General features: G+C 41.9%; 1 protein-coding gene across 1 annotated transcript in view; it reads right to left on the reverse strand.

Moving 5' to 3' along the window:
- SORCS3 (sortilin related VPS10 domain containing receptor 3) overlaps window positions 1-24418 on the reverse strand; it is a 304754-nt gene that overhangs the window by 146726 nt on the left and 133610 nt on the right. Inside the window, exon 3 of the mRNA XM_086466346.1 lies at window positions 12985-13084. Within this exon, the coding sequence (XP_086322472.1) occupies window positions 12985-13084 (100 nt within the window). The remainder of the gene's footprint in view (window positions 1-12984; window positions 13085-24418) is intronic.

Below are 24418 nucleotides of genomic sequence, written 5' to 3' on the forward strand. Positions count from 1 at the left end.
GCCACTTTGGTGCTGCATGCTGTTCGGCTACTTTGCCAAAGGCTTTTCCATTTCACAGCGTGTTCATGCATAGTTCCCCTCTACAAACTGCCAAATGGGTTACAAGTATCAGCACTGGTCTTGTATATATTCAGTCTGACCAGCACTTCTATGACTGGGCCTGGACCAGAAGTAGAAGGAACCCCAGCTGGTGACCTTAGGCAATAATCAGTGCTTCCACAAGAAAAACAGACAGCACATCAGCAGAAGAGAAATGTAAAGCTTCTGATCTATATTATGCTTTGCTCCAAAGTCTGGTATTTCTGCATAGCATAGTTCTGCATGATGCCTCTTTACTCTTCTCGATTCTACATAGGAAATCCCTGACTGTTGCAATACCTGACACACTGTTTTGTGGTCACCAGCTTTTTCTAGTGGCACAGAACAGCTCTGATCCCAAACGGTGTGTACAGAAAGAGAAAAGCAGCATTCACTGTTATAATTACATGTTATTTGAGTAAATGCATGGTCGTGCTGTTCTCCATAAAACTACAAAGTAATTTTCACCATTGTGGTAACTTACGATATAAGCAGAAATCGTTACAGAAAACAACGATATCAGTAAGGAGAGGCTGTGTGCACCACAGCTGCTGGAACTGAGAATACCATTTATATAAAAACACTCCTCTGATTATAGGTCTCACTTGAGAGAACACTTTGTATGTGGAAATGAGTTTACTCACAGTAGTTGCCCCATTACAGAAAACAAAGAGATGTGCATGGATAGTTACTCATGGGGGTAAACTTTTGCAGCCTGTATACAGCAGTCTACTTCATTTGAGGACAGTAGAGTGTTTCATGACTCTTTAGAAAAAGAAGAATTGTAATATGTATCTCCCTTGAGGCCATTAAACCTGAATACAATTTTAAATGCATCATTGCTTCTCCCTTGCTTACACATTTTATTTTTCTGCTTTTCAGTCAGATTGCAGAGAGAACATAGACAACAGTCAGCTTCATCAATGTTCACATCCAGATGTTAATGATCTATCTCTATTTACTTACCTGGCATCTATTATTCATGTCTTTCGCTATCCCTAACATACTTCTCTTCCTAACAACCCCCAACTGGAGAAAGCTGAGGAGGTAGGAGAAGGTCTACCCATTTTCTGGATGGAAGGCTGAGGCCCCAAAAATTAAAAATTAAAGTTACAAAAATTGATGGCATTGCAGTGCTCTGCACAGTAGCACTCAGCTCTAAGCTATCCACTGTGGTTGCAAGCTCCACACACAAACTCTGGTGCCAGAGATCCTAATATATGGGAAGGTTCAGGACATAGGAACGGGACTCTCAACTACCAGCTCAGTGGCTTCGACATTTTCCATTACATTGCAAAATTAGCTCCCAATGATACAGTCCTTGCAGGTTTATGGTAGAAGTCTTGTCTGCAATTATACACCAAGAAGGTAAGTGACTGCCGCAGTGACTGTGAACCACAGCAGCTATGTCCTATTCCAACAGGGTCACTGGTTCCTTGTAGCCTTGGGAAAAATCACATACTTTTCTTTCCATATCCTTCCGCACACATACATGAGCCCTGGTCACTGCAGTGTCCTGAAGAACTAGCGTAAGAGGAAAGAGAATTGGAAGAGGGGACAAAGGTTTTATCTGTAGCACAACTCTAACATTTTGGTTTAGGAACAAATTGGGAAAAGTTAGAAAAATCACCAAGCTGACTCCATCTTTCCACCCATTTCCAGGTCCTCAGCAGTATGTTCATTGCCTCCACTCCATTGCCACTCCTGTCTGAGCACAGCTGTTTCATAAGTTTTGTTGCTTTCTTACAGTTATTTTTAAGTATCACGTTGGCCTGCCATGGAATGGCTCTAAGGGAGGCAAAAGATGTCAGGTAAGTTTTTTTTTCTGTCAGAAAAAGGACAACCTGGTTTGTTGGAACAGGGAATTAAAATATTGTGGAACCCACTGCAAAAGCCAGCACCAATCTCTCCTCAGACAGAGACATAAGGACCGGGCTAAGTGCTGCTTCCCCAGATTTATAAGAAAACTACAGCCTGAGTTTCCTCTAACTGCATCCATGCACCACTTGGAAAATCCCTATCACTACTTTCAAAGTCCAGCAACATCCATCTGTATACAATGAAAAAAGGCATTTCAGGATAGATAGGGTCAAGGGCAATGAACTCTGGCTGGTGCAAAAAGAAGCCTCAAGCACTCTGAGACATGCTGAAAGTTTCTCTAAGATCTAGTCCAGCCAAGCTCCATGCAGAAGAAAAACTGCTCCTAACACAGCCACACTTCAGGGCTTCCAGGATTCAGAGTGCTGCTTGGGATAAAGCATTTTACATAGAATTGATTACATCAGAGCTGAAATTAGAGTTACTGCATTTACACTGTAAGAGGCAGAAGTGCACATAGGCAGAAGCTGAGACAGTGGCCAGCATGCACTCTGCAGACTGCTAATCTATTCTATTAAAAATGAGAACTCACTCAATGAATAATGCTGAATTTCTCTATTCTTCACTTTGTAAAAGAATGAAATAAAAAGACATTTTGCCAGATTAGCAGGTTTGGGGTTGGTGGGGATTGAGGAGAGGATTTTCCTCAAAGAAAATTAACCGTGTCCTGGTGAACCAGCTCTTATCACTAAAAATCAAGGTCAGAGCACTATGCAGTCTCCAAAAGGACCCACCTGCCCCTTTTCCAAGAGCTCCTCTCCACCTATTCTATTATTTTTCCTCCTTTTTAATAACAGGACATGCTGACTCGTTATTATTGATTGATTATCCTGCTGTCTGTGAAGCACCATTCCCCTCCTCGTTAATTCAAAACTACCTCATTTTTCATACTTCATAAATTTAATAAATTAATATATTATTGGAGCTGCAGCAATAAAGGAGATGGCCATGTTTCATGGAAAGGCAGGGAGAGTGGAGAAAGAAAGGAAATCTCATAAACCTGCCCTGCCTCAGGATCTGCAGCTGGGTCCACCCTGCTGACAGACTGGGTGCTAAATACAGGCAGACGCTTACAAGGTGGTGCATCCTGACAGTCCCTTTGTCCCTGTAATCAAGGCAGGGCACTCTGAAAGCTCACACAGGTCTACTCTGCTCACTTCATAAAAGCAATGGCCATGCTTAGTGACAAAATTTTAGCTTTATTTTAGTGGGTATTATAGCTTCTGATCTGTCCTTTAACACATGCTGGCTAAATCAGAGTAAACTACCTCTTTATTAAATACTGACAGCCATCTCTGCAAAATCCACATCTAAATGTGGATTTGACCTTTCCAGTTTTACCTTATCTCTCCATGACCTTGTACCATCCCTAAGGCTCTGTAGGGCCCTGACTCTAGCAATACAGGGTTAAGCAGGCAGAAAGACAAACCAGATAGATGGACTGACTTCTAGGAAGCCAGACAAGGCAGCCCTGGCACAGATGTGCACTAGTATCCTGCCAAGCTGAGGCTAACCTGGTAACTGGCCTTTTTTTCCTCAACATTATTTGCAAGTCCTATTAAAAAAAAAAAAAAGCTGACATATTGGCTTGGATTTCTCCCATCTCTTTCCCTTGCAGTTTGACTTTCCAGCCACCCCAGTAAACAATGAAGTGCAGTTATACCCTCTTCAACAAATATTAGGACTTTTTAGGGTGATGGGGCTGGGAATGATATGTTTAAAGTAGTAGATCCCTACATTTACCATCACAAACAGTGACAAACACACACTGCTCATCCACTTGTTCTTACACACAAAGGAACCTCAAGGAAGTGCGCACAGTAAATAAGTCAAGTCCAAAGGGTTTGAATTCTGATTTGCCTTCCCCTAAAATCTGCACCTGCTTTCATTCAAGTGGCCAGTTTTCTCCCAAAGCCTCAGGCAGCTTCTAAGCAGGGATTTCAGGATCACAGTTCCAGTCACTGGTGGATAAACAACATAGCAGGAGTCTGACTGCTTTTTCCTTATTTTACTTACACATCTTGTGTCTACATGCTTACTTTTATCAACAAGACTTGCAATATCTGTAAAGATTAAAATGACATTTAAGAAAACATTTTTCATAAAGCAAATTTAGCCCTCATTTTATTCTCTATCTTTATTAATTAAATCCTGCATTAAGTTTCCATTCGCTTTAAATACTTACCTCAGCACAAACCAAACGTATATTAAATGAGTTCAGAAAGCTATGAAAAATGCAAGTAAAAGCTCTTGGAATATGCAAGTACAAAGACGTGAAATGCAAATGCATAAAGGCACACACAGGCAACACTAATTCTGGAGTTTCATAATATATTAATGGGGTTTTTTCTTCATGAACACTGAAATGATGGCTGTCAATGTAGTATCTTTAAGATAAGTATAAACAAACAGATACCTATCTCTCTTCTAAACCTCTTCCCTCCACTCCCATTAAATAATACCATATGTGAGCATTTTGTTAATTATCTCAATTGTGTTTATTTTTAGAAACAGCTGATTTAGAAACAGAGCAGTGGGTGAGGTTCAGTAGGGTTGGGGGTTTTTTGTTTGTTTCTTTTCTAATGCATCTGCTTTTTCAGATAATTAACTGAGAAAGACCCAAGAATCTACAGTTTTCATGTTCATGCATACCAAGGGACAGCCTTCCCTGGAGTACAACGATCAGATTGTCCACGTTTAAGACAGGGAAAAACTTCCACTGGGGATCTCTCATAAGCTTGGGTCCCAATTCTGTGCTGTCTGTGCTGGCGAACGGTCATATCCCAGACCACAGATGGTATATGACCTCCATTTATCTCTATGAATTATGTCAAGTCGGAAGTAGTAAAATTAAAACCTGCAAACAGATAGCAGTTTGTTTTTTCTTTAAGTACAGGAGCCTATAGGTCAGGTCCCAGTGGGGCATCTGACAGGCCAGGCCCCACAGTCCCAGGCTGCAGCAGGGCAGAGTACTCCCCACAGGAGCCTCTTGACTGCATAGATCCACAAGGAGGCACAATCCCCAAATACAGTAACAACTATAATTAAAAAAAAGGCAAAAACAAAACCAAAACAAACCTATTTGGTCATACTGAAAAAGACCCTACTATATCTTAAGAGTATTCTAATAACACTCATATTTTGCCTGTACATCTCAACATCTTCCATCCATTTATCTGGAATGATGTTTAAAACACTAATAAACTAAGTCATCCAGCATCAGGAAACAACGTTTCTTACATAGAAAAGGTCAGAGAAACCTACTCTGAAAATGTGACTTTTCTGAATTCAAGAGAGACAGTAAAAATCCCTTCAAAAGGAGAAATTCTTAAGTCCTCTTCTCCAAATATTATAAGACATCTGTAACACAAAAGATTTCTTTCACACAGTTTCAGGTCATGATTCTGCAAACATTTACAAAATTCTCTCTTTTCTTAGGTGACATACTCCAGCTGAATTAATTGGGCAAGTAGAAAGAATCCCATGCACAACAGCTCACAAGACTGCACCTTGTAGATAAAACACATCATGTCACATATCCTCTGACTCTGCCACGGATGTTGTGAGTTACCTTGAGGAAATCACCTTTGCTTCATCAGTAAGCAAAGAAAAATATTACTTCTTCATTCACATTTTATTCCTCTATTTAAATTGTCAGTTCTGTAGACTGACAGCAACTGTCCCTGAAGTATCTTTACAAGACACAATACACTGCAACGTTAACCAGATCACAGTCACATTTATGCAATCCACTGGTATCATCAGAGCAGACAAATCTGAGGTCAGCTAACCCAGATGCTGTGTTTCAGAGCTACTGTCTCTCCGGTACAGCAGTAGGCAGGTTCTGCCCACATAGGCTCTGGACTGAGTGGCATGTTTTTTGGAGGGCTGAGAAGCTCAGGAACGTCATACACAGCTCAACAGGTCCAGAGAAGGGGTGCAAGAAGAGATGGATTACAACTGCATTGCAACTCAGGTAATTTAGTCCCTGTTAATGGCAGCTGCAAAACCAAGAGCTATTTAGTAACTGTATTTCATTGGGCTAAAGGAATAAAAGACAGTAGAAACAACTAGCTCTGTCACTCCCACCCTGTGGCTCTAACTCAGCGCCCTTGCCTTTGTGTTATAAACACGTTCTCTGAGGTCACACCAGCAAGTGCCAGCTTGCAGCACATGCTGTTTTATCACAGTGTCAGCACAATAAGGAAAAAGTGTCCAGAGAAACCTTTTATCTGCCAAATGGCTTCAGGATACTCCAGAGATCAGTTCCTCACCAATAGCTTAGGACACAATCTTAGGAAAAAGCAGCAGATGACTAATGGGAGCTGTGGCAAAGAATGTTGCTGAGAGTTTATGGTAATTACGTAGCCTGCGTTAGCAAGCATCAGGTGCATGCTGGAACATCTGCCTCATCAGCCTCTACCACTTCTGATGAGTAAGGAGAAACCAAAATGCTGTGGAATTCCCTTTGGGTTCAAACAAACTACAGAAATGAAGGCAAAACCAAAATCAGTTTGGACCATGGTTCTGCCCTGAGGCTCCAATCACAGCTGAGAAATTCTGTTTGGAGATACTATGAAGAAATAAAGAGGAGGTCAAAGCAACTTGCACTCATTTAGGATCCCCAGCTTCTGTAAGAGGAGGCGTCAATCCCAATGTGCTAGCTAGTTTCCAGTCAGTTAGACGCATTTCTCTGCATTTTTAATATTACACTCACAATTAACTTTTTCCTTCATTAACCTGAACTGCAACACAGCATTGCTCTCTGCCAGCTCATAAACAGTTGCTGCACTTCATTCCCAAGCTGCACAGAAACAAACAAATCTAATTAGATTTAGCTTTTAGAGCTTCTGACTCTCCAAATACCTCTAAACATTTCTCATTCTGATGGGCCAAGTTCAGAGGCATGACTAGGTACAAGAGGTGTGGCATGCCTTTAGCTTTTATAGCTTCAGTGATTTGGACTGCCCCGCCATTTTGACTGTTATGAGAACTGGGAAACTAACCTGCAAAACCATTTTCTCAAAGCTCTTTAACTGAGCACCATAACTTTATTTCTGCTTTATGCTGTTTGCAACTACTGTTCAAATCCCTTAGCTAGAAGGTCTGTCTATAAATAAAATCTAATGCTTCAGTTCTGGTACAAGGGAAAAATGGGGTGAATCCTCATTTCAATCACTGCACCTTGGTGATATTTCTGTGCAGAGAATCAGCATAAAAGACTACAGACTTTTTAATTCTTCAAGTTATCACCTACAACGATGGTAACAGTGCACAAGAAAAGCTAAAGATGACTGCATCCGATTGAATTGCAAAGCAAGTCCATGAAGGCAGGTATTTCTAAGACATCAGAACTGTCATCCCAGATCTTAAATGCAATCAGAACCTTCCGTTTATCCACATCTCATCTGAGCAATACTACATAAAGGAAAGTGCTTTTTGGTTTGATTTTTTCAGAGTTGTCATTCTTTTCCTTTTCCCTCTCTCCTTTTTCTTTTAAATGCTTTTTAACTCCATCCTCTCAACCTCCACAGGAATCCTAAGGGTAGAGATGAAAGTTTCATAGCAAAAACTGGGTTTTCAAGTAAACAACACCATCACCAAGAATATGCACTCTTCACAGAAGAGTTTCCATTTCCATTCTATTTCATGGAAAAAGTAATACATTGGATATATGGTTCAGCAACAATTCCTTGAGATTCAAAATGGCACCTCACTGCCTGAAAGGAGCAGTGCTTCAGATATATGGGACTTCCATTCTCACCTTCTTTCTGCACTGTTTGGTAGAACTTTGCATCTCTCTGTGATGCATCAATTCTAAAATGAATCCTATTATTGAGAAACGAGAAGAAAGCAAATTTTCTCATGATAGGGGATCTTACCCAGCAGACCAACCCATGCTAGAAAATAGGGACTTGGAGCTCTTCAGCTCCAAAGAGTGCTATTTTGAAGTGTAGGCAGTTAGTCAAACAATCACAGGATTTTAAAATTTTTTTGGAAGTTATCCAATTTTCTAACAGAAAGTTTTCAACAACAACAAAAAAAGAAAAAATAGGATACAAAGAAAACGGGAATTTAAAAAGTGAAGAGAAATGTTCTTATTAAAATAGAAGAGTCTTTTCCCTTACTGCTTTGGAATAAACAAATTCTAATTCCCTGACTGCTGTGAAAATCTGACTCTAGTAAAATGTAAGTAATGCCCAAAATATAGTATTAAATTAAAGGTCAGCAGGGAGCTGAGCAATTCGCCCAGAAAAGAGGAAGCAGCCTTTTGTCATATCCCCAACGACAGACAAGAGGCTATAGGGTAGAAAAGCCAAAGCTATCCATTTTGCAAGTCTCAGCTTTTTGGAGCACTCAACCATTTGCCCTCAAATCCCATTCATCTGTAAGGAAGGGGTGCTGCTAAACAAATAAGAAAGTTTCTCTTTTCTGAAGTTCACCACAGAATTACCACACTTCTTGCAACCTGTGTGTCAACCGGGCAAAGCAGATGCTTCTCATGTGGTCTCTCAGGCAAACAACCAGGTGGGCAGATGCATTGAAGGGAAAGATGTGCCTTGGAATACACTTTGCCTACTAGAGCACCTTCATGGTGGTAGAAGTGCAAAAACTGCAGGCACTTGGCTTCTCACCAGGGCTCAAAGCAGTAACTCTTAAGAAATCCATAGCTCCCAGGACTTCAGAGCTGTCTGACTGATAGGTCTAATGATCACCTGGAGTTTCATAGTATTAATGAGAACTCAATGTGGATCTTCCTGATCCAAACACAAGTCCCTAGTGCGCAAGTGAAAGAAGAAACAGACCAAGCATCTGCAGGAGAGCAGATACAAGAGTGGCAGATTCAGCTCCCAGCAGCAGAGGCTGTCACACAGTTGCAAAGTGCTGTGAAACCCTCAGCCTGTTACGTTCTTAGGAGAAGAACTGTTTTCTTATGTTGGCGCTCCAGGGTGGTCTCATTTCCAATGATGGGTGCTTTCAGATTGCCAAGCTGGCCCTGATCACTAGCAATGGTACTTGAGACACAAGAGGAACCACAGCTGTGAAGAAATATTCTCAGCAGCTTCCTTTGGTATCCGCATGTTGTTATGTTGATTCAACTGCAACTGCAAACCTCAAATTACTCAATGGCAAAGTGCGTTTTCTTGTGATTCCTAGGAAAGTGACACCTCCTATCTCCAAAACCAGCCATCAGCAGGTTGGGTCAGCAGCTGGGAGCAGGCGCTTTGAGACCCAGCCCTGCCTCTACCCAGCACCACTTGGGGACACAGCCAAAGCCACCTCATCTCAGTGCCTTAGTTAACTCTGTGCATGCAAAAGGTTGATATCTCCCAGTGGCAACAGTAAAATCAAGTAACAGCCATAGACCAGATCTGGCCTCTAAGCACTGACCACCACCACAGCCAAGAGGTGCCCAGGGAGAATCGAAGCTGTCCTGGATTTATCACTGTGATAACCATAGAGATTTTGTTTCTTCACCTCCTCCCCTGTCACCTGCCTCTTTCCTCTTCAGGCACAAAGACACGATCTCTCCACAGTGATTTTGCCCAGTGATAAACACTAGTGACTGATATGTTTCACTGAGGAGCAAAGGGCAGAACTGAGGGACCAGCTGTTTCCAGGCTGCTCCAGCATTTTCCAGCCTGCCGTGTCAGGAAAGACATTTCAATACTTGTCAGCACACCAAATACAGACAGGGGTAATACAGACTGGGACTCCCAGTTAGGGATGGGAGACACACACAGGAGCAGCTTAGAAGGAAGCCTAAAGAGAACATGAAATGAATAAAATTGACTAAATATATAACCCAAACTAAAATAAGAGTTTTTAGCTTAAAAGAGGAAGGCCAACAATACACGAAGGTAACTGGGGACTTGATTTTGCTCTCAATGTTATGTAGCAGATACTCAGACATTAACCTTGTTGGGAGCAGAATAAAACTCAAAGAGAATTAAATACCTTAAGGTCTAAAGGACCATCAGGTTATCAAGTCTGGCCTCCATGTGTAGCACATGTTCCAGAATTTCACCAAATCATTCCTACATTAAGCTCAATTTTTCTTCCTGAAAGGAATTCACTTTGTAAGAAAAGGATGTTGGAGTGCCATGATTCAGGAGGGTCAGGCACGTATCAGGTGTGGCTTTCTTGGGACCAAGAGATAAGGGGAATGACACAGGCTCCCAGACCGTGGGTTGTAGCCATGCCTCATCCAAATGCTCAGCCTCTGCATTTCAACTCTGGCTGCATCTGATCCCCCATGCCGCAACAAGTAGAGATGTCGGCATCGAGAAATCAGTGTCACACCATGACCTGGCACAGCACTGAGCAGAGAAATACAGCAGAAACTGCTGAAAAACTTACAATATTCCCACCAAAAATTTTCAAAAAAAGAAATTAGATACAAAAACCTTTTCTTCTTTTAAAATTCAGCATTTAAATCCTCTTGGCTCATAATTGAGCCTAGGGTTATGCCACAATTCAGGTAAATGATGTTTATATAACTGGCATTTGGCTGAATGTATAATTCCTGTTTAACAGCTGAAGAGAGGCACTTTGGGTCTTCAAAGAAATTTGACAGGTAATTCCCACTGTAGTTCTGCAGGGTAGCTGAGAGGTAATTATCCTTCTCACTAGTAAATCAATTAGGAATGAATGTATGGAAAGCTTTTCCCCTCCTCCAAGTAACTGCTAATCCTCTGAGCACTAACGAGCAGAAAGGGCTCGCAACAGTGTGCAAACCCATCAAAACGCAACAGGAGCTGTGAGGTATACAGGGTCCAAGCAGTACCTGGCTGATAATGCCTCAGGAGAAAATATCTTGCCTGGAAAGGGCCTGCATGATTCAGTGTGTGTGCACAGGCCCTGTGCACATGTTACTTTCAGTTTCTCCCTCCCTGTTTATTGCCTCAAAAAGACCCATTTTTGAGGCTCACAAGAGATCACTGCATGGTATTCAAGTAGCCAGCATTTGTGCTGTTAGAGCTGAAACACAAGGGATCTGGACTTTCTTTACTGGGGTGCAATTGATTCACCTCACCTGCTGCTTTCTGATTCATTATTGGTGCTTGTCCTCAGGCTCAGCAAAAACATGATGCTTACTCTGAAGGCCACTGTAACTATAATCATCCAGAGAGACTTGGGGAAGATTACAACCCAAGTGCATTTTTTTGCAATGCACAACCTCATGAATCTGTAAGGGATGGGTAGACAATAAACCTGATACTGAATTTGATAAATCCCAGATGCTCCAGTCCAGTGACACCTTCTCCAGGCATTTTCGAAATTCTGCATGGATGTTGACAATTGCTTTGACAGCCAAGAGTCAGCTCCAGGTTCAGACAAACCAGCTGTTTAACCATGCACAGTAACAGTGCCCATATATTTAGCAAAGGTAGAAAGAATGAAAACAAGTTTTTCCCACAGCAGCCAGCACTGAAGCTGGTTTCCTATAGGTTTTCCTTACAGCTCATATGTAGGAGAGGGAAGACAGACAGGTAAGTCTAGAAATAATTTCCTAAGATATAAGACCAAAAAAAATTTTTTTAATTGTCATCGGAAATAAGAAAACAGCAGGTAAAGATAGACCTGCATGCCACTATATGATGAAATGTAGGTGTTATTAAAAAAAAAAAAAAAAAAAAAGAGAAAATACTGCTAATCTGTAAAGCTCAATAGCTTGAGAAATTGCTAGAAAATAATCATACATCCTAGTACTCCGATTTGTGAGGGATACTTTACACTAGTGACGCAGGATTTGTAACTGAGCATATTGCCTCTGTTTTTAGGTGGGCAGAGTTGCTTTGGAAACAGAATGAAGCAGAATTAACTCTTCTGTGCCCATCATATTGATATGGCAGGGGTGGGAAGGCCAGGAGAGCTCATTAGAAAACATCTTCATTCCTTTTTGCTCAGAAAAAAAGAAATCAAGGCAGTTGTCACAATAATTCAGCTTCTGCATCAGAAAAATACAAGCTAACCCCCTGCCTACTGCATTCTTCCTCTCCTCTATATATCCAAACACACGCATACTGTTGTCGATAGTAATCAAAGTTATACCTGCCTTAAGGTTGCATACACCAAAATACAGATCAATCCTGAAACCTCTGTAGACTGACCAGTGATGGAAAACACAATAGTAGCAATAAGAACAGTACAAGTAGCAAAATACTAATTTGGAAACCTATTGATTGAGACAGGAGATGGGCAGTTTGGAAGTGACCAAGTCAAATGAGCTGCACCCCATCCAAACACAACTCCACTGCCAGCAATTAGCTATGTGCTGCAGCCCTCCCACATCGATTCCTGTGGGTAGCTGAAAGTATCTTTGTCCCAGTACCTCCCTTGAATCAACACAGGCAATAATTTTAAACCAAAAAGGCACTGAGGAGTAGCTCCTGGGCTGTGCTCTGTGAGCCAGCTGCAGCCCTAATTGCATCACGTGGGAAGCATGAGCAGGGGGTTTGAAAGCTATGACCTCATCTTCTCTCCTACACATTCAAATCAAATCTTAGGTCTCCCACCCACTCTCCCAGGCATATTCTGCTTTCAGCCCCCTTACATGATGTAACCAATGAAAATGTCATTTACATCTTTACCTCCAACTTCTAGCTAGGGAAAGCATAAAGGGGAAAACAGTCAAATGCAGAAATAATTGCCTTTTACTCAGTATTTCTAATAATAAGAATACAGAAGGCAGGCAGAAGTGTATTAGCCAAAGCCAGTAAGGAAGAGCCCCAGAAACATTTGTGTGAGTTCAGCTTCTTTAAAGGTGTAACAGCCAGAAGCAAATAAAAGCAGCCCTTTCATTTCTCTAACCTATTCAGCAGGTAATTAAGGACTCCATCCCTACCAGAAGAACAGGCATAATTCTACTGTATTCTATGGAACTGCACTAGTGCAACTTAGAGGGCAAATTCAAGCTCTTGTGAATTACCAACGGATTTCACTTTAGGATCATAATTCTTCTCAGAATGAACAGAACGCCGTAATTTTGTTTCTATAGCTACCAGCTTGATGGCTCTCCCTTACCTTCCTCTTGTTAGTGGGACTGACATAAAGGTAGCTCAGCACAGTCTTCAGGCCTACTTTGTCATTTAGCTTTTCATAGGTAGTGCCATAGTCTGTTGACCTGGAGAAGAGAGGAGACAAAAAGAATTTATGTGGTTATTAGAGCTCAGGGAAGGAAATGACTGTGTGGACAGATGCTCAAAGTTACAGCTTGAGCATTATTACTCTTAAAACTCTAACTTTTGTGTTTCATTCAGGGTGGCCAGCAGAAGAGAGAAGAAAACTTGAGCCCTTTGGAGCAGAGTCTGTCTCTGCATCAATTAATCCTATGCACCCAGGGAGCTGTGGTGCACCTGTGAAGGTGACCTTTGGGAGCAGGCTCTGCTGTCATTTGCCAGTGTGGGATTGCAAATGATATGTACACGAGAGGACTCTGATCTCAGCAGCACACTTAGCACAAATACCCTTTTCAGACAAATCCAACTGAAAAATCCAAATAAAACTCATCAACAACAGTTTTACTTAAGTAGGATGATTTTCAACTTGGAGATGGGGATCCAAATGTGGCTCAGAATTGTAACAGCTGAACTCATATCTAGATAAAAATGTACCTAAACTGGCATCTTGAGTCCTCAGTCCCTCCCATCCTACTTTGTGCCAGGCATTTAATTTTCCTGAGTTACAAAGACAGATTCAGGCCCCTACACTAGCAAATCCCACTCGGAGGAGCAGATGATCTGGGGGTGGCATTACCCATTCGTGACTGGGGAAAAGGGCTGCTTCGTCACGGAGGGTTTTCTGTAGCTTCCTCCTCCTCATTTGTGGGCATGTTTGAAGCCTCACTTTGCCCTGCTTGTTTCTCTGCTGTTTTCGTACTCTGCTTTTCTTAACGAACAAGATTTTTCCTGCCAGAACAAATCAACAGCTACCTAGTACAGGATGCCACACCTGAACAGTGGGCAGCACCAGCTTGCTTTAGGAGGGCTGTCACAACCTGCATGAAAATCCCACCCACCCCATCCAAAGAGTGGGGAGAGCCTGGCTCCTGACCCTACGCAGCTTCTATCATATGGACAAAGCAAACACAATCCTTCTCAGGTGGACAAGGAAAGACCCTCACAAAAAGCCTACCTGGACATACCTATGATTTTATTAAGATGATAATTCATGGCCCCTGCCCTCCTCTCTAATCATGCTTTTTACTAAACAGATGATTAGAGAACATGTAGCAATTCAGTGCCTTTCCCAGAACTAGCTCCAGTAATTTTCTGATTTTCTAAGTTCAGCAAGACTCCACCATCTGCAACACTGTCGTTCTGCCTGACACCAATCCTCTGCTCCCTGTCTGTTTGGCAGAGAAATGGCCCAAGTCACCCTTCTGGCATCACAGTGAACTGTGCAACTGCACCCAGCGGCTCAAGGCTTCCTCTCAAGTGGCTGCAGAAACTGAGCGATGCCAGAATCTACACCCAGCTCTGCTGGTTTTCTTGCTGCTAGTGGAGACCAGAATGACACCGAAAGGGCCATGCCGCAAAACCAAATGGCTGCTTTCCGGCTTCCAAGTAGTAGAATCCATGAAGTCAAAAGCTTGTTTTATCACTGATGCACCTCCAACACATTTGCTTCTGTGCATCTTTCAAGCACAATCCCTAAATGTTTTGCAAACTGGTTCTTTCCTTAAATGAGTTGAACCAGCCTTCCTCCTTTGAACACTCTGCAGTCAGGGGTGCTTCAAGTCTTAAACAACTTCCTTGTGTTCTGGTTTAGCTCTTTAATACTAAAATAGAGCTAATACTAGCTCTATTTACACTTAATACTCTTTTGTACTAATGCATAGAATTGATACTCACTGGGCTTCAGACATCCCAAAGGATATTACAATACTGTACTATATTTCCATAGCACTTTCCCATCCAAAGAATCTGAAGCTCTTGTCTCACTAGGTATCAATATCACACAAAAAACCTAGCCACTCCCCCCCTCCAGCCAAGCTTGAATCTGAAGCAGCTTGATTAATAAAACTGAATAATCCAAGCCAATTAATTCCACTACATAAGGCCTCCTATACATGCAAATTCAACAGGTCAGAAATCCTCAAGTAACACTAAGCTCTAAGCAGAGTGTAACGTGCAGAGGGTAATGCAGAGAATGCAAGAACTGAGGTAGTTCCTTGATCTCACCCTTCCAGCAACACTGACGCTCCAAACAAGCCACATTCGTGACTACATATGTACTAGCCACCAGCCAGGGAAAGAGAATGCTGGTTTCAATCAGCATTCAAAGAGAATACAAATAACAGTTTAATATTCTGACAGAGCTACTTTGGTTTTGTTCTCCAAGTCATTTTCAGATCTCCCAAAATGCTTTGCACTTCTAAAGATGCAGGCTGGATGCCCTAATGACTCTTTCTCATTAAACCATTATCACTCATTGCATTTGCCCTTTCAAATAGCTAGAAAGGAAGCAGGATCATTATTTCGTTACTTCTCTAAGGCTTTCTTTATTATCATGACAGTCACCACCGGCTTCACAGAAACATCTCAAAGGATATCACAATAATATACTGTATTTCCATAGCACTTTCCCATCCAAAGAATTTGAAGCTTTTGTCTCATGTTAATCCATTCAAATGAACAAAGTCCCAAGGGCCATACTGGGAAATATTATCTCTATTCTAGAGATGAAGAAACTGAAAGCTTGCATAGGTAGCGGTTCATTTTTTTAAAAGCAGACATCTACAATTAGCCATTTCAGCTTCTGTAGTCATCTAGTATATGGCTTGATACTCAAATCTGCTGAATTCCTACCACCAAACTGCCTAATTTGAAAACAAGTATTTATCAAAAACAAAGCAAACAAAAATGTTGTCTGCCTAATTGTAGCAACCCAAGTCTGAACATTTGAAGATACATGACCCACCGGTGGAACAGAGCAGTTCTGGCTCAGCTTTCAATCATAACTTGAACTTACTAATTACTTATCTTTGCTGTCAAAGACTTCTAACTGCTGATTAAGTAGCTCACATGCCCTTACAGTTGACACTAAGACGACTGGATACCATGTTTTCTACCATTCTTCTGGTCAGAATAGGATCCACTTCAAAGCACATTATTAAAGAAGTGGAGGGGAAGAAAGGTTGTAATTATATCAAAATGACAAAAGGCTCAGTGATACAAAAGACCCTTTCCATGAGTCACACCCCAAATGCCTGCTTTAACTTTGATTGAGCCTTCTATGGTTAACTGATCCTGCCTAGCTGGTTCTCCTCTGGGTTGCTCCACTGAAGCCATCACTAGAGTCTCGTCATCTTGGAAGGCTGTTATTGTCTTCAGCCTCCAGTTGATATTCACAGATTGCTTCTAACCACACACGTGTGTGTATATATAAATGTGTTACTAACAATGCTTTCACAAAACAAATTATTGCACCTTGTTACACCACTGGTAGCACAGAAATTGTTACAATGTGGAATGGACTCTGGCTATATATACAAAGCCCGTAAAAGCTCCGTCCATGCCTTTTGTCCCACATGTCCTTACAGACTGATCTTACAGCATTTCATTGTCCCCTCTATCCTGCTTTCCATCCTACAAATCAAGCTGCTGGCAATACCCCAAGAAAGGTTGCACAGTGAAAAGCCATAAAACTCAAGGGGTAGTCCAGTCTCAAATGGACCTTTGTCTGCCTCAGTTCAGCTTTTTGGGTTTTATAGTTATAAGTGCCTATCAGCCATGAGAAACTCTTCGCTAGTTTTGGTTAACATGAAAAAAGACTATATCCAGTGCAACACAAGTGTCATATTCATATGACCAAAAAAATGTGGGCTTTCCCTGAACAGACTGTGGCACCAAATTCTACATATTCCCTTTGCAAAAGCAAGGTTTGTAACCTAATTAATTTATTGGGAGAATGCAAATTCTCCTATAATCGTACTGTATTATAAATAGTTGGGAAAGAAAATCACCTGCTTGACTCCACTGCCCTACCCTGCAATGTATTTTAACTATTGCTGCAAGTGCTGTCCCACAGTCTGGCAGAGCAGGCCTCAAGGGGCACAACTAGGCAGACAAGCTTCTCTCTACCAAACCTGGTCATAACTCAGTGCACCAAGAGCTAACAAATTCCATCTTCCCTGTGCATCTGACAAACGGATGCTGCCTAAGCCATCCAACTTTAATATTGTGATAAGACTTGTTCATCCCAGGGATATAAAGTAGAGGTGTGGAGAGGAAGAGAGAATGCCACCTGAATAGCTTTTAGAGGAGTCCTCTTGGATGGTTTCTATCTCAGGGCTCTGTCACGCAGAGAAAGGAGGTTTTGTTTGTTTGCAGTCTCAGCTACTCAGCTATGGAGATAGGCTATAAAATATATATCAGTCTCTCAGGAGCAAAAGAGCTGCAAATGCTGGCACTGGATGGCCGGGAGGGATAAGTCAACCTCCTGGAGTGCACATGTGCCACCAACTCTCCTGTCAGGGGGCTTCTCCTCTGCGCCTGTGACTCTCTGACTGTGTGTGGAGAAGGAGCAGGTATGGTTTTGATTTTAGATTCTCAGCCTTTTTCCTAAGATACTAAAGCTCGTGCATTCATCTCCAGACCAGAGTCCCACTACAAACACATACCCACAGCCCCACGTTGAGAATCTCGCGGGGCACAGCTCCGCTCAAATAAGCAGGAGAATATCCCAATTCTCTGTGCACTTCAGAGAGCAACAGGAACACACACAGCTCAGATTAACATTTGCTTCAATTCTCACATGCCTGCAAACTGTCTGCCTGCAGTATGCCTGTCTCTCTATAACGCCCAAACAACTTGTTTTTACCCATTGACCAATTTTCTCCCAGTTTGACAGAAAAACAAAAACCCAAGAGGAACAAAGTTTCTACAAGTTTTATAAAAACCAGCAGCCAGCAAAAGGAGAGTAAACTTATTAGCGCTCAGAGAAAAGCCGCAGTATGAAACCAAATCCCATGAGACATGAGAGCAGGCGCATGTGTCTGAACGTCCAGCTGCAGGAAAATAGTCGAACTCAGCTCACATATTAATAGATTACACAGAACCTAACTGCACAACACAAGAAGTCACGCTGCCAAGCCTCCATTGCTTGTGAAACAATTTGTTTCTGTCTCTCCCTTCCCCTGCCTCCCCCTCAAATTATCCTCCCCTCAGATAGAGCCTTTCTGAAGCTAAGACACACTGAGGAGACTCCTACTGAGTCAGAGCCCAGATTGACCACCCCCTGCTGTAAACCCCTTTGGCCAGCTACCCTAGTGACTGTAAGTGGTTCAAGACCTGGGAAAAAGTTGGCTCAGCACTGACCCCACCACAGTCTTTGCACCAAATGGCTTAATGGGTTCTTACTGGAGCACAGAGTCCTAAATCAGAAACCGGGCCAACCACACAATAATTACCAAACCACGTGGGAGCTGGTCCCACTAACTTAGAGGCAGGGCAGAGGGCTGCTCCTCTTCAAAAGGCTATCAGTCATTCAGCATGCTTCGAACTTTTTGACATTATTCCTTTTCTTTCTTCTTGAACATTTTAGACTAGTTCCCAGTTTTTGGCTGTTAGTGGCTAAACATCTTCCACTCCCAAAGCCTTTTTCATACTTACATATAACAGAGAGAAGTAACCTTTCCTCTCCTAGAGCTGCTTATGAGCCCAAAGTCAGAGTCTGCCTTGGGCAGCCAGATGCCTGGGACAGAAACACACAGTTGGCCCTGCAGCTAATCCAATCCCAGCTGGAGCTCTGGACAGGCAGGGTGATCACTGCCAAGGCAGCGAACGGATGCAAGTCCAGCAATGCTCCCACAGAAGCAGCAGACATGGTGCCACTCGTTGCTGCTAGCCCAACTCCCTGGGCTCTTCTTCTCTGCCTCTCTAGGATTATTTCATTCCTAATGTCAGGGCAACCAGGGGAGACCAGGTCCAGCTCCCAGCCTGCAACAGTGGAGCCTAATTTCACTTATAATAGAGCAGTTCTCAGAAAGATCCACTCTTAACAGTGCAAGGCTATCTGGCTGAGCTGGTAGCACACAAGGACAGTTTTTCTGACAAAATAAAAGAAAAACAAAAAGCAAACACAAACAAAACCCAACCAACCAACCAAAAAAAAAACCCAAACCAAAAAACCCCCCCTAGGTCGTCTGAAAGGACGTTCTAACTCCACAGCCAGGACGCCATGAGCACTGTTATCTTATACCTTCAAAAATGGCTGTAATGGAGCTAATAAAACCCAATCCTTAGTCCTTCCCTCTCTGTAGGTGACATAAATCTGGTTGTGGACATTTTACAACAAAGGTATCCAAAGAAGCTCTGTGGAGCTACGCCTACTTCCTAAGCAAGGAAATCCAAGTATCAGTACTCTCTGAATCTTTCACTTAACAGCACAACATTAGCTGTGCTGAGAACTTGTTTTTACCCAACTACTATTTTAGAGTGACCACAATAAATATAAAGCTAGAATATTTTAAAAACCAAACAGAAACAACTGCCTCCATTTTTCCCCTTTCCACCAAAGGAAACAGGACAACAATGAAAGTCTGGGGAAGTGAACAGAAAACGAGCAAGCATATGGTAATGCTTCCTGGTGTAGTTTCCCAGGACTTCCTAAGTTGAAGATGATGCCTTTGTGTGCAAGAGCCATCCATGGGCTTTTAGTTCCATAAATCTGTCTAATCCCACAGGGAAACTTTTGGCAACTTCATTATCACATGGTAATTAACATCACAACTGTGTGCTGTATGAAGAGATGTTCCCTTTTGTTTTAACCTGCTAATATAATTCAGAGCCCACTGCTACCACTTAACAAGAATGAAACCACGGAGCCCCATGCTGCCATTTCTGATTTCACTGATTGTTGCCATATTCCCCACATATTTTTTTCCACTCTGAAGATTCTCTGTTTATTTAGCCACTCCTTGTACAACCTATTCATGTCTGATTATTCTATGACTACTCTTTCCAGTCCAATCACATCTTTTGTCGTGGATGCCTCAGGGACCAGTATTTTCTTGAAAAAACAACTATCCAAGTATATCAGGAAAAACCCAGAGTACTTAAAATGACCTAAATAAAACCATTGTTTACCTCCATACGCAAGGTTTTAAATTCTCAGTAACCCATCAGTTCTAGGCAACTTTCAGTTCCACAAAGATTCAAAAGTATCTAAACCAGAGAACCCACTGGGGAAAAAGAAGTTCAAGCAGATCATAGTTTTGGTAATTTCTCTTGAAAAATTTTTTTCTTTTAGTTTGCATGTCATCTAAACAGCAGAATACCCACGCCAATTTCTATTATGATACCAGCACACTTCCTCCACCCCCTTTCTTTTTTGATTAATGACAATTACCATCACCAAACATCCAAAAGACTTGAAGATGACCTTTGTGGATAAATTTCAATTTATAATGTACAGTGGAGACTGGCAAGACAAAATGAGCTGCCATGATGCATTAGTCATTGTGATTTGCAGTTCAAAACGAAGGAGATAGGAGCAAACTAGGAACACCAGCTTCCTCTTTTTTTCTTACAGATTTTTCTCTTATTTTTGACAGGAAAGGTATCCTCTCTTGTTTATTCAATGTGAGCCTTTGGGTTGACTCTGGATGTCTCAGAGGCTGGACAAAAGATTACAGATAATTCCATCTCTGGATTTACGGGCAATAAAGCACAGGAAATGTAAATATCAGTCACAATTCTAGTGGCTGATTTGCTTATCAGTATTTCATTCAATCACAATCCCACAAGGCAGGGGACTGTTCGCACCAGTCATTCCTTAGTAGGCATGCCTACTCAGATGGGCATGAAGAGTCTCTGTAGATGTAGTTTTTGTATATTTAGTGTACAGGGATGGCTGGGACTAACTTAAAAGCCATATATTTGCATGACTCTCGTTATACTTGTCCTGCAAGAAGTAGTGCTTTGGGTATCCCCAGCAATCACTGACTATCCAGAATAATGCGCCGTTGGGTGCCTAAAAGCATTCACCATCAGCAAACAGGCTGCCCTTTCCATTCTCCTCTCTCTTCTGTACCTTGCCCTTCCCTTACCTCCAGAAACACCATTTCTGTGGAAAGGCAGAAGCAGTTTCAGAATAATCTGTAGAACCACTCCAACTAGCAAGAACCTCTTCTGAGGCTCAAAGAGAGAAGGTGAGGGGATTGTAGGAAATGGGTTTTCTTGCAGGAAAAGAATGGCAGAGAAAGTGAAGGAAAGCAGAACTAGGAGTTGCCAGAGCAAACCAAAGAATCACTTTAAGCACCAGAGTCTGATATCCCCTGCTATAGGGCTTTTAGAGGCGGTATACTTCAACTACTGTGGGACATAGATTTGGCTAAAGGCAGCTCTGAAGCTGTCTTGCCATTTTGCTTCTGCCAAAGAATGGCAAGATCTTTCCCCTGCAGTAGAGATAAACACAAACCAAACTGACGGACCCTGACACCTCACGGCAGGCAAGAGCCTGAACTACAAAAGCCTATGGCAAATTATGCTCTGCTTTTAGAGAGCCTAGGATCCTGATCAGAGCAAGCAGGCTGCAGGTACAGTAGTTACTAAGCACCACTTTATATTCTGCTGCAGAATAGCCCACAATAAGGAGGTACAAAAGCAACAAAGATTGGTGCCTCCTACTATGATACTAAAATAACTCTACTTCCCCAGCTGTAAGATTCCATCTTCTCTATACTGTGGCCATTTATCTCATCTTAAATTTAACTATCTACAAACTAGGTGTTTAGCTTTAGCTTCCAAGCCTATCCACATTTTCTAACTACAGAAAGAGACTGTTAACTTCAGATGAGTTATTCATCCTAAAATAGGTGAGGATGTATGGCTCTCATAAGGTGTCTTCCTCCCTTTAATGTAAAGGGAGACCAGAGCAACCAACACACGTACCAACTGTTAGATGGCTAGCACAAGGCAAAGTGTATCACACAAAATGGATCACAAAAGTTCATGCACTGAGCTGGCAGTACAAATGAAGGGAAGGACCTCAGTCATCCTGTCTGAGATCAAAAGTTCATAATTTGTTGTAATGTACCCGCGCTCTATGTTTTAAATTTTGTTATTCTGTAGGGATATGTATGAGAATTACTACTAGAAGTAACTGCAAACACTATCAGGACTCCGCTGTGCCTTACACACTCTATAGCATTACAAAGGGAAGAGAGCAGAGATATGCAGGATTTCCCAAAAGCTAGTGGCAGAATCAAGAATATAAACAAAGACCTGAGGAAATGTGAAAAGGCTTCTCCTCAAAAGCTGGAATAAGGCCTTCCCTTCATTGCATGCTTGCCTCATTGCACCACTGATGACCTGCTGGCAATCCTTACTATGGCCAAGGAAAAGCTGATGCCCACTGGTAGAAACTGCACCTCACAGAAGCACAAACATGAAAGCTATACAGGTATCACGCAATATCCACATCAGCAGCCTCAGCAAGGACATCAGAATCTGAATCATCATCGTACTGTTTCTGACCTGAGACTATGACACCACATGCGTACAGACACCACCCAAGACACAGTTCAGTTGCCACGAAACAAGGGCTGGAGCTAAGACAGTCTAGCTCCACAAAGCTTCTCCTTTTTCTGCACTGGTCATTGCACTACTGTGAAATCTATGTAAAAGCATTACTTTTGTACAACTCTGAAGAACTACACCTCATCATTACTTACTTCCCATTTGTACTGTCTAAAAGATCTGATGTATCTATGTTCTTGATTCCGATGTATTCTAATTTTCCAAAGAGATGTTTTATGTGTCTCAGATAAGGCAGCACACTGATTTGATTACAAGCTCTTGACTGACTCAGCAAAGATGGCCTTATCAAGACATATTCAAGAAATTGGGTCTAGAGGACACTTTAACAGCCTCAAAGATAAAAGGCAGCTTTGATGATAAAGCCTCATTAATTAATCAGATATTAATTAGATTATTAATTAGAAACAAGGCCCTTCCCAGACCCTTTTCTACTTTTATTACTAGAGCTAAAAATGCTTCTGTAACAACTCTCTTCAGTAGCTAATCATTTTAATTTGCATTATTTTGTAGCAAGAGGAAAGAGCTTTGAACATTGGATTTTCTGAAGTGATTGCAGAGGTTCAGTTTAACATCCATGCTATTAGGTGCATTTAAACTGGAACTCCCCTTAAATGTATATTGAACAAAACGTCGAGGGAAGACAATGGAACTACCCCATCACTAAACTCTGTATTTCTGTGCTAGATGTGGATGACAAAGAAGTCCTCCCAACCACTCAGAATAGTTACACACTGGGCAACACAAGCTACCTTAACAGTAGGTCACCTCACCCTTAGAAGAGAGGGGGACAGGTGACTCAACTCTCAGTTTCCCAGCTGGGGATACCAACCATCAGTGTCCACTCATACCCCTGGAACGGTGGCTGTGTCCAGGGTTTACCAGAAACTTGCCTTCAACATCGTCTGCCTGTTTTGGGATCAGTGGTAGGCAGTACTGTGGGGATGTCAGATGAACCCGAGTTGTCTCTAATGTACCACAAGGCATGTTAACTTTCGAACTATCAGCAAATCTTTGCAAAACTGATGTAGTTAAAAAAAAAAAAAAAAAAAGAGGACAGCGATGGAGGTAGTTGAGTTTTAGACATAGATGTTAAAAACTGCAGACAATTCCCAAACCAACTTTTACAGTCACCTGCAACACATTCCATTCCCTACCTCAGCTGACCCCTCTCTCACAAGCCTCATGTCTACCTGCAACTCCCCTACTTGTGGCCCACAAAGGTTACCGCCCTCAGCAGCACACCCACACAACCTGAATACAGATACCACAGAAATCCTGCCTGACCCCAGCCAAGCCTCCTCAGCACGCCAGTTTCCTTTTTAGTTAACTTAGCTTCCTGGGAAAAGATTGGCTTTTACTGTCCGCCCACACCCCCCACACCCCCCCCAAAAAAAAAAAATAAAAAAGAAGCTCATGAGATGTAGCCACCTGAGACAGCTGAGGACTGACAATACAGAAGTCCCTTCTAGACTTAGGGATACATCTTTACCTTCAGCCACAACATGACTGAGAGCCTCTACATGCTACTCTTCTATAACTAATAAGACAGTACCAGATCCCCAATTAGTTTGAGTCAATGTGACCCTATTACATTCACGTGACTGAATACTATTGGTCGATCTACACAAATTTATACAATAAAGGTCAGGAACCACTATACCTATATATATTTATAAACATACAGACTAATAACAACATTAACAAGAGGCTGTATCATTTTACAAGCATTTCACGATTTTGCATTTGTGAGAGTTCTGCATTTCTAAAAAACCTCAAAAGTTTAACCTGCATGGACAAGACAATGCAATAGTGCAAGTTTGGTTTTCTTAAAAAGCAAAGAGAATTTGGAGCCACAAAAGAATACAAATAAGTCTCAGGCTAATGTTTCTCCGAACAGGTTTTTGCAATAACAT

This window comes from Leptosomus discolor, chromosome 6 (assembly GCF_034619465.1).
Source record: "Leptosomus discolor isolate bLepDis1 chromosome 6, bLepDis1.hap2, whole genome shotgun sequence".
In the NCBI taxonomy this organism is placed as follows: Eukaryota; Metazoa; Chordata; class Aves; order Leptosomiformes; family Leptosomidae; genus Leptosomus; species Leptosomus discolor.